The sequence below is a fragment of the Mus caroli genome, chromosome 1, assembly GCF_900094665.2.
Source record: "Mus caroli chromosome 1, CAROLI_EIJ_v1.1, whole genome shotgun sequence".
NCBI classification, from domain to species: domain Eukaryota; kingdom Metazoa; phylum Chordata; class Mammalia; order Rodentia; family Muridae; genus Mus; species Mus caroli.
This window is the reverse complement of record NC_034570.1, coordinates 177,146,478-177,158,453: the sequence shown is the minus strand read 5'-3', so window position 1 is coordinate 177,158,453 and position 11,976 is coordinate 177,146,478. Positions and strand designations below refer to the sequence as shown.

General features: G+C 43.3%; 1 protein-coding gene across 4 annotated transcripts in view; it reads right to left on the bottom strand.

The window, feature by feature from the left end:
* The window catches only part of Gpatch2 (G-patch domain containing 2), a 138,125-nt gene that overhangs the window by 37,414 nt on the left and 88,735 nt on the right, over nt 1-11,976 (bottom strand). For all 4 annotated transcript variants that reach the window (XM_021158335.2, XM_029478561.1, XM_021158322.2 and 1 more), the window contains one exon: nt 7,495-7,562. In XM_021158335.2, coding sequence (XP_021013994.2) covers nt 7,495-7,562 — 68 coding nt within the window. The remainder of the gene's footprint in view (nt 1-7,494; nt 7,563-11,976) is intronic.

Below are 11,976 nucleotides of genomic sequence, written 5' to 3'. Positions count from 1 at the left end.
GGCCATCACTGGAAAGAGAGGCCCATTGGACTTGCNAACTTTATATGCCCCAGTACAGGGGATTTCCACGGCCAAATTGTGGGAGTGGGTGGGTAGGGGAGTGGGGGGTGGGAGTGTATTGGGGACTTTTTGGATAGCATTGGAAATGTAAATGAGGAAAATACCTAATAAAAAAAATTAATTAAAAAAAAAGAGTGAGTTCTAAGTAATACTGGGTATGATCTGATGCAATGAAATAAAAAATGATAACCTGTGTTGTTGCCATGACACGTTTGTGACACATGTAGAACTCTTACCTGACAAATAGTCATTAGTGATTGGAAGGATTGTTGATCCTTATATTCCTGAACTAGTTTTACCTCTATGAAAAAAAAAAAATGCTTAGGATTTTCATTGTCCAGGGCTCTTTCTTTGAAATATGTTTGTGGCTGGAAAATTGCATTGTATCTTGCTTCTAAAGATGAAGTTTTAAGAGCCTTTCCAGGAGCACTTAACAAAGGATCACAGTGACACAAAAAAAAGAATCCATTTGGGGAGGCTGGTGAGATGGCTCAGTGGGTAAGAGCACTGACTGCTCTTCCAAAGGTCCTGAGTTCAAATCCCAGCAACCACATGCTGACTCACAACCACCCGTAATGAGATCTGGCATCCTCTTCTGGTGTATCTGAAGTCAGCTACAGTGTACTTAATGTACTACTAATAAATAATTTAAAAAAAAAAAAGAATCCATTCAGTTAAGAACGTAAGTCTTTGTAGCTACCTTAGACAGCAGTAAAAAACAAAAACAAAAATAAAACAAAAATGCCTAAGATTGAAGGCCAACCTGTCAGGATGGAAACTGAGAGAGCTCAGTCATACTAAATGAACCAATCAAACAGAAGCAGACTAAACACCCAGGTGCCTTTCCACTATTCACAGAGAAAGTCCTTAACTGTGTGCCACCGTCTGCAGTCTCACCATGTGACAATCTGCCTTCATGGTCTTTCATATGTATTAGAATTGCTCCAGATTCTTGAATGCAGAATATCCTATTTTATTTGCTTGAAATGGTCTTCCCACTCCCAACTCATGTACACCATAGAGATTGATCAGTTCTTATAATTCACTGTCCAGATAAAAGGTAAGAATCAGAGCCCTTAGCTCAGTATATAATAAAACACATGTACTATCACGTAATCGCAGATGCAAGTACCTGTCTGTCCGCTGACCACTAGTGATAGGTAAAGTCTGTGAATAACATGAGCACAGTGATCATGTGTGCCTTGTTCTCAGCAACATGAGAAGGCAGTCCTTATAGGTATCTGGGAACGCGTGCAGAAGAACTTGACTTACAATGGCAGGAGGGCAGTTGCCACATTTGTTCTTTATGAAGATATTGCTCCTCCATTAATTTTTTTCTATGATACAAAACACCAACTATAAAATGATAAACAGAAGGCTGTTTAAATGTTCATTTGCTTTATTAAAATACTAATGAAAACTCAGAAAGTTGTGCTTGATATGCCTGATAAACAGAAAAAAACAAGTTTGGGTCTAGGCCCTCCCACCTGTCAGGTAGCTTCTGGCTAATGTCTGCAGTCTGGGTTCCTTCCTTATCAACTAAAATAACACTGGGGACGGGTGTGTTGACTCAGCAAGCCAAGTCTTTGGTAGCAAATTGTCTAAGTCCAACCTCTGGAACCAACATGGGGCAGAATACGAGAAATGATTCTATTAAGTTGTCCTCCGACCTGCATGTGTGGGCCACGGTGTATGTGCACACACACACAAAAACACACATATCAATAAAATATAAGAAAAAGAAAAATAAAGATCTGTCTCAGGACTTCGAGGCTTAAACATAAATTCTAATCTCCCATACAGAAGGCATTTGAAATCAATATTAATGCCCTTTTCCCTGCAGAACACTGTGGGCTTCGGTAACATGTGCAGTTTCATTCTCAAGCTTTGGGACCCTCAATGTCCACAGAAGAATTAGTATGACCACGGCTCCCTATAGCATTCCCACAGGATTTGCACATCACAAAACATATCAGAGATGCCAAAGATATTTGTTTCCTGATCGATTTTTGGTCAAGCAGAATTATAGTGTGTGTCTCTGGAAAAGTCAAATCACCTATAAAATGAAGAAAGAACACCTGCTTTGGTAATTCAGAGAGTAGAGACATTAAAATGACACATCGAAAAGAGTCCTGAGAAAGAAAACCTGCAAGGCTCGCTCTGTAAACACCTTATTTATGTAGGGAGGCGACCTCAACTTACTTTATAACTAAAACAGAGATGTTACGGCTCACACACACCATGGTAACCATGATTAATAAGAGATGGAGCTAATCCAGCATACTGTATATAACTCAACCCAGAGTTTCAGCCTCTCTCCCCATAACATAAACCTAAACTTAAAAGTGAAAAAGTATTTCCAGTGAACATAACCTTTAATCTAGTCAAATCTTGCTTAAAGCAAGCCTGATATTTACACAACAGATAAAATGAGCGAATATTTGCTTTATGAAGGAATTCATCATAGGATTGTAATGAGATATCTGTGTGCATTTTTAAAAAGTTCACTCTATATACAGCTTTTAAAGCAGATACATTTTATATAAATATAGAAACAGAATATGAATATCAATTTAAAAATCAATTAATAAATCATATTTATCTCTTTATGATTAAGTATCTTACAAGTAATTGAGAAAAGTAGATAAAATCCTGGAACAGTTTTTGGTTTTCAAGACAGGATCATGTTATGTTACCCTGACTGGCTTAGAAATATGAAGTTCAGGCTAGTTTTGTGATCTCTGGCAGTTAATTCTCTTGCTTCAGTCTCCTAAATGCTGGCAGTAGAGGGTGTGCTAGCATGCCTGGCTCTGCCATCATTCAATGAAATCGAGTTTTATTTTATGCTTACACAAAATTCTAAGAGGGAGTCATGTTAATTTTTACATTTTATTATTTGCATATTTAGAAAGGCAGCAGGATGATGGCAGACACAATTCCATTTCAAACACTGTTTTAAGATTATTATGATTATTACTATTATTAGTTTTGCTTATGTGTGATTGTGTGCCCTGTGCCTATGGATTCTGACAGAGCAGAGGCACTGGCTCCCCTGGGGCTGAAGTGACAGAGGGCATGAGCTTCCTGACACCGGTACTGAGGGTGAAGCACTGGGCCTCTGCAAGAGCAGCCTGTGATCCTAACCACTGAGCAGTGTCTCCAGTATCCTCGGACTTTCCTTTTAGATGCTAACTTCCCTGAGTTAGCTGGACTAAGACTAACTTCCCTGAGTTAGCTGGACTAAGGCTAACTTCCCTGAGTTAGCTGGACTAAGNCTAACTTCCCTGAGTTAGCTGGACTAAGGCTAACTTCCCTGAGTTAGCTGGACTAAGGCTAACTTCCCTGAGTTAGCTGGCCTATGGCTCTCAGCCCATTCCGTGCAAGTCTTCTATTAACGCACACTTCATTTGCCTGTGCTCAGTACTTCCTGCTAAAAGGGAATGACTATCTATTCATGCCTGGACTTTCAACATGAAAATACTTTTCCAGGGAATAATTATGAAATAGTTTTTTTTTTCCCAATTAGCACAGCACTAAACAAAATGTAATCTCATGAAACTGATCAAATGTTATAACTACGGGACTCTTAGACTTTTCAGTGTGTGGTCCAAATGTTTCCAGGAGCTGTTTTGTGAGGTGTGTAGCAATGCTGCCATCAGCAAATAATAATCTGCATTTGTTTTTATAACAGAAATTATCTTGAAATGTTACTGCATAGTATCTACTTAGTTGGTTATTTGGCTACAGAAGTAATGGATGGCGCGCATGGGCCATGAGTGCTCTCCCACGGAGCTTCAGCCCACCCCTTACCTATACTTTACCTGAGTGACTTCTGCTCTCCTCCTCAGCGGAGAACTTTCAATATGGAACAGCCTACTGCTATGGTTCTCTGAACCTAAACCCACCTCTCCCTTCTCCAGCTGGAGGTTCCAGCACCTTCCCAGCTATTTACACACAGCTTGGTACAGAGACAGAGCTCTGGGAGTGGATGCTCCACTGCCCATGTTCAAAATTCAAAGTCCCTTCATGCTCTAGAGCCAGCCCAGTGACTTGCTCTACTCACTCAACTCTACTTTACGTGTGGCTTTTCACCAGTGGAACTCTTCAGTTTCCTGTGTCTGTGTGAGTGGTGTCCGAATGTGTGTATGCATGCCTTTAAGGGTGTGGACACAAGTCTTGGAAGTCAGCTCGTCAGCTTGCACTGACCACATAGCCACCAACAGTTGATGACGAGTCCTGCCTCTACCATTGAGAAATGTGTGGCTACAACTCTGAAGCAGTCTTACAAGCAAGCTGCTCCTACAAGGCAGTGCCCTCTCTTCGGAATGGTGGTCAAACTGCACATGTATGTTCTGGCACACTGGGCATCAGGAATGGCATTCCTAGGTGGAAGTCTTCATCTTCTGGTGTGATGGCCTGCCTTCTGCAACCCTCTATGCACATGTGCAGCTTTAGTGCATGGGCGGCTTTACCAAGAGGATCCACGGCCAGACTGAATTAGCAGTCCTAAGTGAGAGGCCTTGGACGAGAGTCTGAGAGAGATGAAGTAGTCAGCCCTTGGAGATCTGGAAGAAGTCTCCTCTGGGAAAGGCTAGAGTACTCTGCACACTGTGTAACCTGCAAAGGGCAGAGCATGTAGCTGCGGAAGGGCTGGGCTGGGATCACAATTCTGTCAGCAGCTACTTACAGGAGAGCATCAACTTCTTAGGCTTAAGGTTACAGGTAGCTATGAGCTGAACCAGAGTTATTACAACTCAGCTGAGACATTTCTTCTTTGCTAATCTCTTTCAAGCCATGACAACCAGACATCTGATTCTGCTCAATGGCCATGAAGAGGTTCTTGCTGAAAGGTGAGACAGGAGAGCTGCTGGCACTGTCCTTCGCAGAGCAGAACAGAGCAGAGAGGAGCACGAGAAGCAGCCATTTTAAAGACCAGGAGACAATAACCTCTCGGAGGACATCAGAGAGAAGGACAACGAAGGCAAGGGGAAGGCAGAGCTGTGTCCCTGCAGAAGAGAGCATGGCTCCTAATATTATAATCCAGAGCAGCACCTTGTCTGGATATAGGCTCTCCACAGAGACAAGTTAAAATGAGGTCAGTGAAGCAGGGCCTCAGTCCAGGGTGACACTGTAGAGCATCTCACTGGCCTGCCTTGGTGCCTTACAAAGGAGAAATTCGGACAAAGACCAGCACAGGGAAAATGTCACCAGAGCTGGGCTGGGGACCAGCAGAGAGTGCTGTCAACTGTGAGAAGCAAAGGAAAGAACCAGGAAGTGCCTTCTCTTCCCCCATCCCCAGGAGGAAGCTGAGCCAGGAAGTGCCTTCTCCCCCATCCCCAGGAGGAAGCTGAGCCTGCTGCCAGCTTTGCTTCAGACCTGGGGTTTCCTGCCTAAATGGTAGATTTTGTCCCAGTTGGGTACACTGGCGCTGTGCTACTGCAGCCTAGGATGGAATGGGACGATAGAGGCAGACAGAAAAGCCGCCGGCCGGCCGCCGATGACATCAACGGCTCTGCACAAGAAGCTTCCTTCCTTTACTTATGCCAACAAACAAAAACGGGAAAAATAAATCTCAAGAAAAGCAAAACTGAAACAAAACAACCACAAACAACATCGCTGTGTGAGCCCCAACAGGAGCCCATCCCAGCTCACAGGGCAGAGGTGACAAACAGGCTCAGGCACAGCAGCAGGGTGTCTGTTGATGACCTCTAAGGTGTCCGCACTGGTGGCAGATGACAGTGGGAATGTTAAGTAAAACGAGATGATGACCAGACCTGAACTTGAGTCACAAAAGCAAGTAATTTACTCTGGAACCATGGAAAGCTAGAGGCTGAAAGATCCAGAGGGACTCTACAATGACATAAAAGATAACAAGGCAATGGGGAGGAAATGGGAAAGAAGAGGTCATAAGAGTCAGACACTGGGAACAGGACTACAGCCACGGGAAGGCAAGGGATTGTAGTTATCTAGGGCTGGAGTTCTCTGTGGTGAGGCAGTGGCAAGCTTCACCCATGGGAATGGAACCTAACACCCGCTATTCCTGGAGCATCTTAGCAGACTGAGAACCCGGGACAGACATCCTGAGGTGGGGGAGACAGAGGGACATTGAGCATAAGCCCCACCCATTGCATTTAGAGGCAACACTTGGGTCTGCATCCTGTTCTTTCCTACTTACTCATTTCTCTATTTATCACAGTTTTAGAGACAGGGTCTCATGAAGCCAAGGCTGGCCCCAAGCCTGTTCCACTCCTGATCCTTCTGCCTCACTTTCCATGTGCTAGCATGGGCAGACTGCCCTGTCCCACAGGCAGGTCAGTGTGCTCTAGTTTAAATCGACACTTGGGGTCTCCAGCCACTCAGTGACCCACCTAAGGGCCTGCCCCAACAGTCTCAGGGCTGACAGAGGACTGCAGCGGCAGGATAGGAGAAGCATGCCCGCAGAGCATGCACACTCTTCCTCTACCAAAAGGAATGATCTAAAATAGTTTTGCATCTACTTGCCTCAGCTGCTGCAGCTCCTCAGAAGAAAATTAATGTAAAAACTGTATATAACATCTGGCTGCTGTCCGGAGTTTTATGTATTTTTAAAGCTTCATCATATCAAGCAAGACGACAAGGGAGAGTCTGATATCAATTTTCTATGTCTGGACAATAGTTTGTTTCCTTGCTTTCTATTTAGGGTCCAGTTTTTGTTTTCAAAGAAAACCAGTTTTATTTTGTTTTGTTTTGTTTTTTGTTTGTTTTAAAGCAGATCTTTATTAGACTTTTTTTTTTTTTTTTTTAGCAAAAACCAAATTGAAAACTCATGCCTTTCCATATCTCGTAGGCCTCAATTTCATCCAACTTCAGAAGGCAGAAGAGACACATATAACATGAAACTACCACACGAGACAGGGTTTTCCAATAAGACTACAGAATTAAGATTACCACCAAGAAATCTTATCTAAAGTCATACAAACTGATAGCTATGCAAACTTACCTACTGAACCATTTTGTTTGTTGCTAGAGAAAATATAGTTTGGTTTCAATGTAGGTCTTCACTGTGATAAGCAAAGGCTAGGCAGGCAGGCAGAAGCCAGAGTGGAGAGGCAATAATGAAGACGGGTCACTTAGCGTTTACGTTGGTACCACAGAAGGGCTGGCACACAGGCTTGCTACAGGCCAATGTCATGCAGATTTAATGCTTTTAGACAGGGCCTAGATTTCACTGAATGGGACATGAACATCAAACTCTATCAAAATAAAGAATGTAGTCACAAGTCCTTCTATCTGCCATGGGCTCAGCTACAGTTGTTCATACACTGTCACCCTCGTGTGCTTTATTATGCTCCTAAAGTAGGTACAAACTAAAGTGTCCTAACTCAGCAAGAGTGACTAGTTTCCTAGAGAAACAGATAGACAACCCAAGCAAGCTACAGAAGCCTGAGCACTCACTCGTGGTGATGGGCGTCTGACGAGAAGTGAACCATCCTCTTGTCACTCACAGGGCCAGGAGCAGACATCTGAAAACAAATGACAAAAACAAGTCACAATGGTTTGCTATCGACAACGCAAAGCGGCATCTGTTTGAAGACATCTTTCTAAATGGAGGAAAGAACATTAATTTCACACCCAAGGGAAAACTGCAAGGAGACAAAGGCCTGGTAAGAAGGGTCCTCGAGGGCTGCAGAGGTCCAGACTGCTTCCGACCTGAGCAGGGTGCCCAGTGCCCCTGAAATGCCAACCCCCAGGGAGTTAGATCCTTTTGGTCTAACAGAGTTACCACACTAGGTTAAGGTGCTGTTAGAGCATCTTGACAAGTGTACACACCTGGCTTAAGAACAGAGCAGTGGCTTCACCATCCAGACACTGTCACACTAGTGTGAGAGGTCAAGCAGACCACTCCTGAGCAGATGCCACTTCGGGGCAACCAGCTCTGTGGTGGACGCTTGCATTAAAATGTGCAAATCCAAGTGTATACAAGAACTTCCGCCACAAGAGCAGTGAAGGGCTCTTTTTATATGTTTTCTACAAAGGAATTATCTTGGTATTTACATTGAGTGAAATATAATTTTAGCATAAGAACAATATTTTCTCCTCAATGTCTAGATAAATTAGAAGTTCTATGAAGAAAACACCAGGTGTTTTTTCTATGGTGACAACTGTTTAGGGTTGTTATGAACTCCACAGAATTCCTGTTGTATCCAAGGTTCTCAAATGGAGCAAAAGGCAGCCATGAATGGGTGAATCTGCCACTCCTGATGACAAGCTATGAATGTCTAGCAAAGACTCTTGAGTAACGCTCCTTCATGACAAAAGTTATTCCTGTTTAGTTCCACAAGAGCCATTTTAACCACACCAGAGTAAATCCAGCATGGCCTAACAAAGGAACATTCTGGAGACACTTCACTCTTCTCTCCCTTGAGTCACGCGCATCCACTCTGGCATTGCTATACAAGCAGGGCAGTGTGCAGGAGATGACAGTGATCCGTGCAGGGCAGGAGCACACACAAGTGCTTGGCTGTGCTCCAAGACCACAGCCCACAGCCATTTTGGAGTAGTCTCATGTTATTCCAGCAGGTATCCCTGGAACACAGTAATCCATTTTCTACACTGGGGCTGTGGGAAGCCGCCCGGGCCTGTGTCATGGTTTGTTAGACGTCCGTGATCACATTAGCTCATGGCGGACCTGACACTTTTATTCAGTTTACAGTATGGTCTATGTACGGACAACTTATTCCCTTTGCCAGGGCTGCTGACAACCTTTTCCACACTGTATTAATCTTGTTTACTGACTTTATCTTGGTACAAATATCAGAAAAGTGAACTTTTTATCTCAGAGACAGAATAAACAGCGTGTTGACAGAAGCAGGAGCTATTTTGCAGGCTGAAATTGCTTGTTTACCCCAAGCTACACTTACAGGAAAATGTTTAAGTCTTGCTCTGGCTTGAAATACATAATCTGAAATTTAATAGATGAAGAAATTTCACATATACCCATGTGATAAATTGCCTGATGAAAACAATACAGGGAAATATAATAAAACAGAACTTATAACAAGTTTATACCACAATACAAATGTAAGCTTTCAATCCAGTCAAAAATAATATTACTGGGTATTTCTCAGGAATTGGACACATGTCTAAAAAACTGCAAGCTCCCTTCAATTGCAGCATATAATTCATAGATTTAAAGAATCAAATGTAGACATTTAACTAACTTCACATGTGTATTTATTTGGTCATGGCCTTGGAGAAACACAAGCGACTGTCCTGCAGTACTTTTAAGTTACTTATATTTTGCTTCTAAAGGCAGACAAAGTGGACACCTTTTAACACTTCAAAAATGAGCTAAAGTATCTATCGCTGCCGTGACCCTGTAAGAGCTACACCTCGGAGGGCAATGTCAGACATTTGCCTTACCCAAAACCTGAGCATGGCATCTACAGTGCAGCCTTCCTGCATGGAAAGCAGGGCTATCCTAAAGTCTGAGGCCATTTAAACTTTCAAAATGTTTAATATGACTGATTATTAGCATGATATACCATGCATATTATGCTAACCTTAATTAACCGTTCAAAAACAGTTAAAGAATTGTAAAAATTCCTAACAGTTCTATGATTAATTCAGTATCTATAAGATTTATAAAAATAAAATGGAATCGGGCTAGAGAGGCAGCGGAGTGGTTAAAAGCACATGTTGTCCTTATGGAGGGAGGACCTAGGCTTTGTTCCCCAGCAACTAAGCTGTGGTTCACAACCATCTCCACTTCCAGAGGTCTGATGTCCTCTTCTGGCCTCTGCACATGTCTGCTACACACACATACACACACACACACACACACACACACACACACACACACACACACACACTTACGTCCACACATACCCACATATAATAAAACAACTAACCTCAAAGAACACAAAAAAAGCTGGAGGTATCAGTCAGTCTGCAGCCCTCCCCAAAACAACAAAAAACCATAAAACCAAAACTTTCCAATATCAGATTATTATTTAGAAAGAAATCACAAACTATTACAAGTCACAGTTCTTTAAATGGGCAGATCAAATATTCAGATAGTCGAGGAGATTTTTGGTTTTGTGTGAGATAGGGTCTCACTATGTAGCCCTGGCTGGAGTACAACTCCTCTCTAGACAGGCTGGCTTTGAACTCTGAGATCTGCCTGCTTCTGCTTCCCTAGAACATGAGATATGTACCATCCATCACGTTCAGCAAGGAAGTCAAGGTTGTTAGTACCAAAGCTTTTAGCTCATACAATTAGCAGAAGAGGTACTTTGAATTTCAAATAGAAACAGTATTTGCATGATACGGAGTTCTTGGGGAGTTGTAGAACTCCGAGATCAACATTTATGTAATTATTTGGTATTAGTAATGGTGATCTCAGATATCATATGGCATGCCCTAAGTCTTTAGGGTTCAGCTGCTAAAGATTATGACATTGGCAGTGAATGTAGTTCATAGTAAAGTATTGTTGCTTACATGATTTGTAATGTAAAAACAAGACTGCACAGCTAGAGAGAGAGGGTCTGTGTGGGGTACAGATCCTCTGCTGGGATCTCAGTGTCTGCTGCTGCTGTTGATTGGAGCCAAGTAGTTGCCCTCAGCAAACACTGTGGTAGTGAGAGATGAACACCTGACCATACTGCTTAAGAACAACTGCTGACAGAATGGAAGGGCAAGCAAGTGGCTGTGTGGGGAACTCCTAGCTCCTCAGTTTAAGAGAACACGTGCAGCCAGGAACACCCTGCGCCCCATTTCTTATTCTTCTTCACCATGAAATTCAATGTGATGGCTGGTGGTTTTCAGAGGCTAACAGAGACCTGAGATCTTCCCAACGCAAAACCTCCTGCAGGTTCAGTTGACATAGCCTTCTCCGAACCAGAAACTGAGCTGAGACGCACGCACTTGTGAGACTGGGACAAGGCTGCCCAGTGTGGAGGGGACATGGCGCTGAAGACTGCAGATGAATGCAGCTGCAGCCTAGCAGCAGTCTGGGGAGGCAGCAGCTCTGCTCTGTGCCTCCAGCAACCCTTCCCACCAGCCTTGTGCTCACTTTCCACCCCAGCCAAGTGCCTTCCGCATACTATTCTGCCTCAGTGCCTGACAAACTGACAAACACTAACCATGGCATGCTGCCATTCAAAAGAAGGCTTCTCAACTTGCCGAGGCCTGGCTAGTCAAAGCCCTGCAGCCTCCAGGCTGGAGGAAATCAAGGCCTGAGCTGCCTGCCAGTTTGTCCAGATACAAATGTTTCCTTTTTTCAGGATAATGATTAATTTGACAATACGGAGGAGAGAAGCAAGCCTTTACAGCCAAGCCCTCCTGAACGAGTGTGTCACTCAAATCCCTGTGACAGATATTAAGGAAAATAACTCCCTCAAAAGGGCAAGTCTTTAAATTCTGGGCATGGGAAACAAGAGCTGGGTGTTGGGGGATAGGGGCAAAAAGACAGAAGGAAACTGGTTCTGGCCGTCAGCCTCCGGAGTTATCTTCATTTTTTAAAAATGCCTGAAGAGCTAATACTCTATAAGGCAGTCTGGCAATGGTTATTACATTTACATCTTCAGACACTTTCCAGGAGCACTCAACAGTGCTACCCTCAAACCTCCGCCCCAAGACAGGCAAGGGTGGGTAAAGTACTTCACTGTGCCACCTACACTCACAATCGTACAGACTGGTTACAATCACAGAAAGTACAGAACACAGGTACACTCACTGTTAAAGCAACATGTGAAAAAAAGGAAAAACAATTCTGTGGAAAACTTGCAAAACCCACATACGTGTGCATGGGATTCATACACACACACACACACATACACACACATCTATATACACACACACACATACGTGTGCATGGGATTCATACACACACACACACATACACACACATCTATATACACACACACACATACGTGT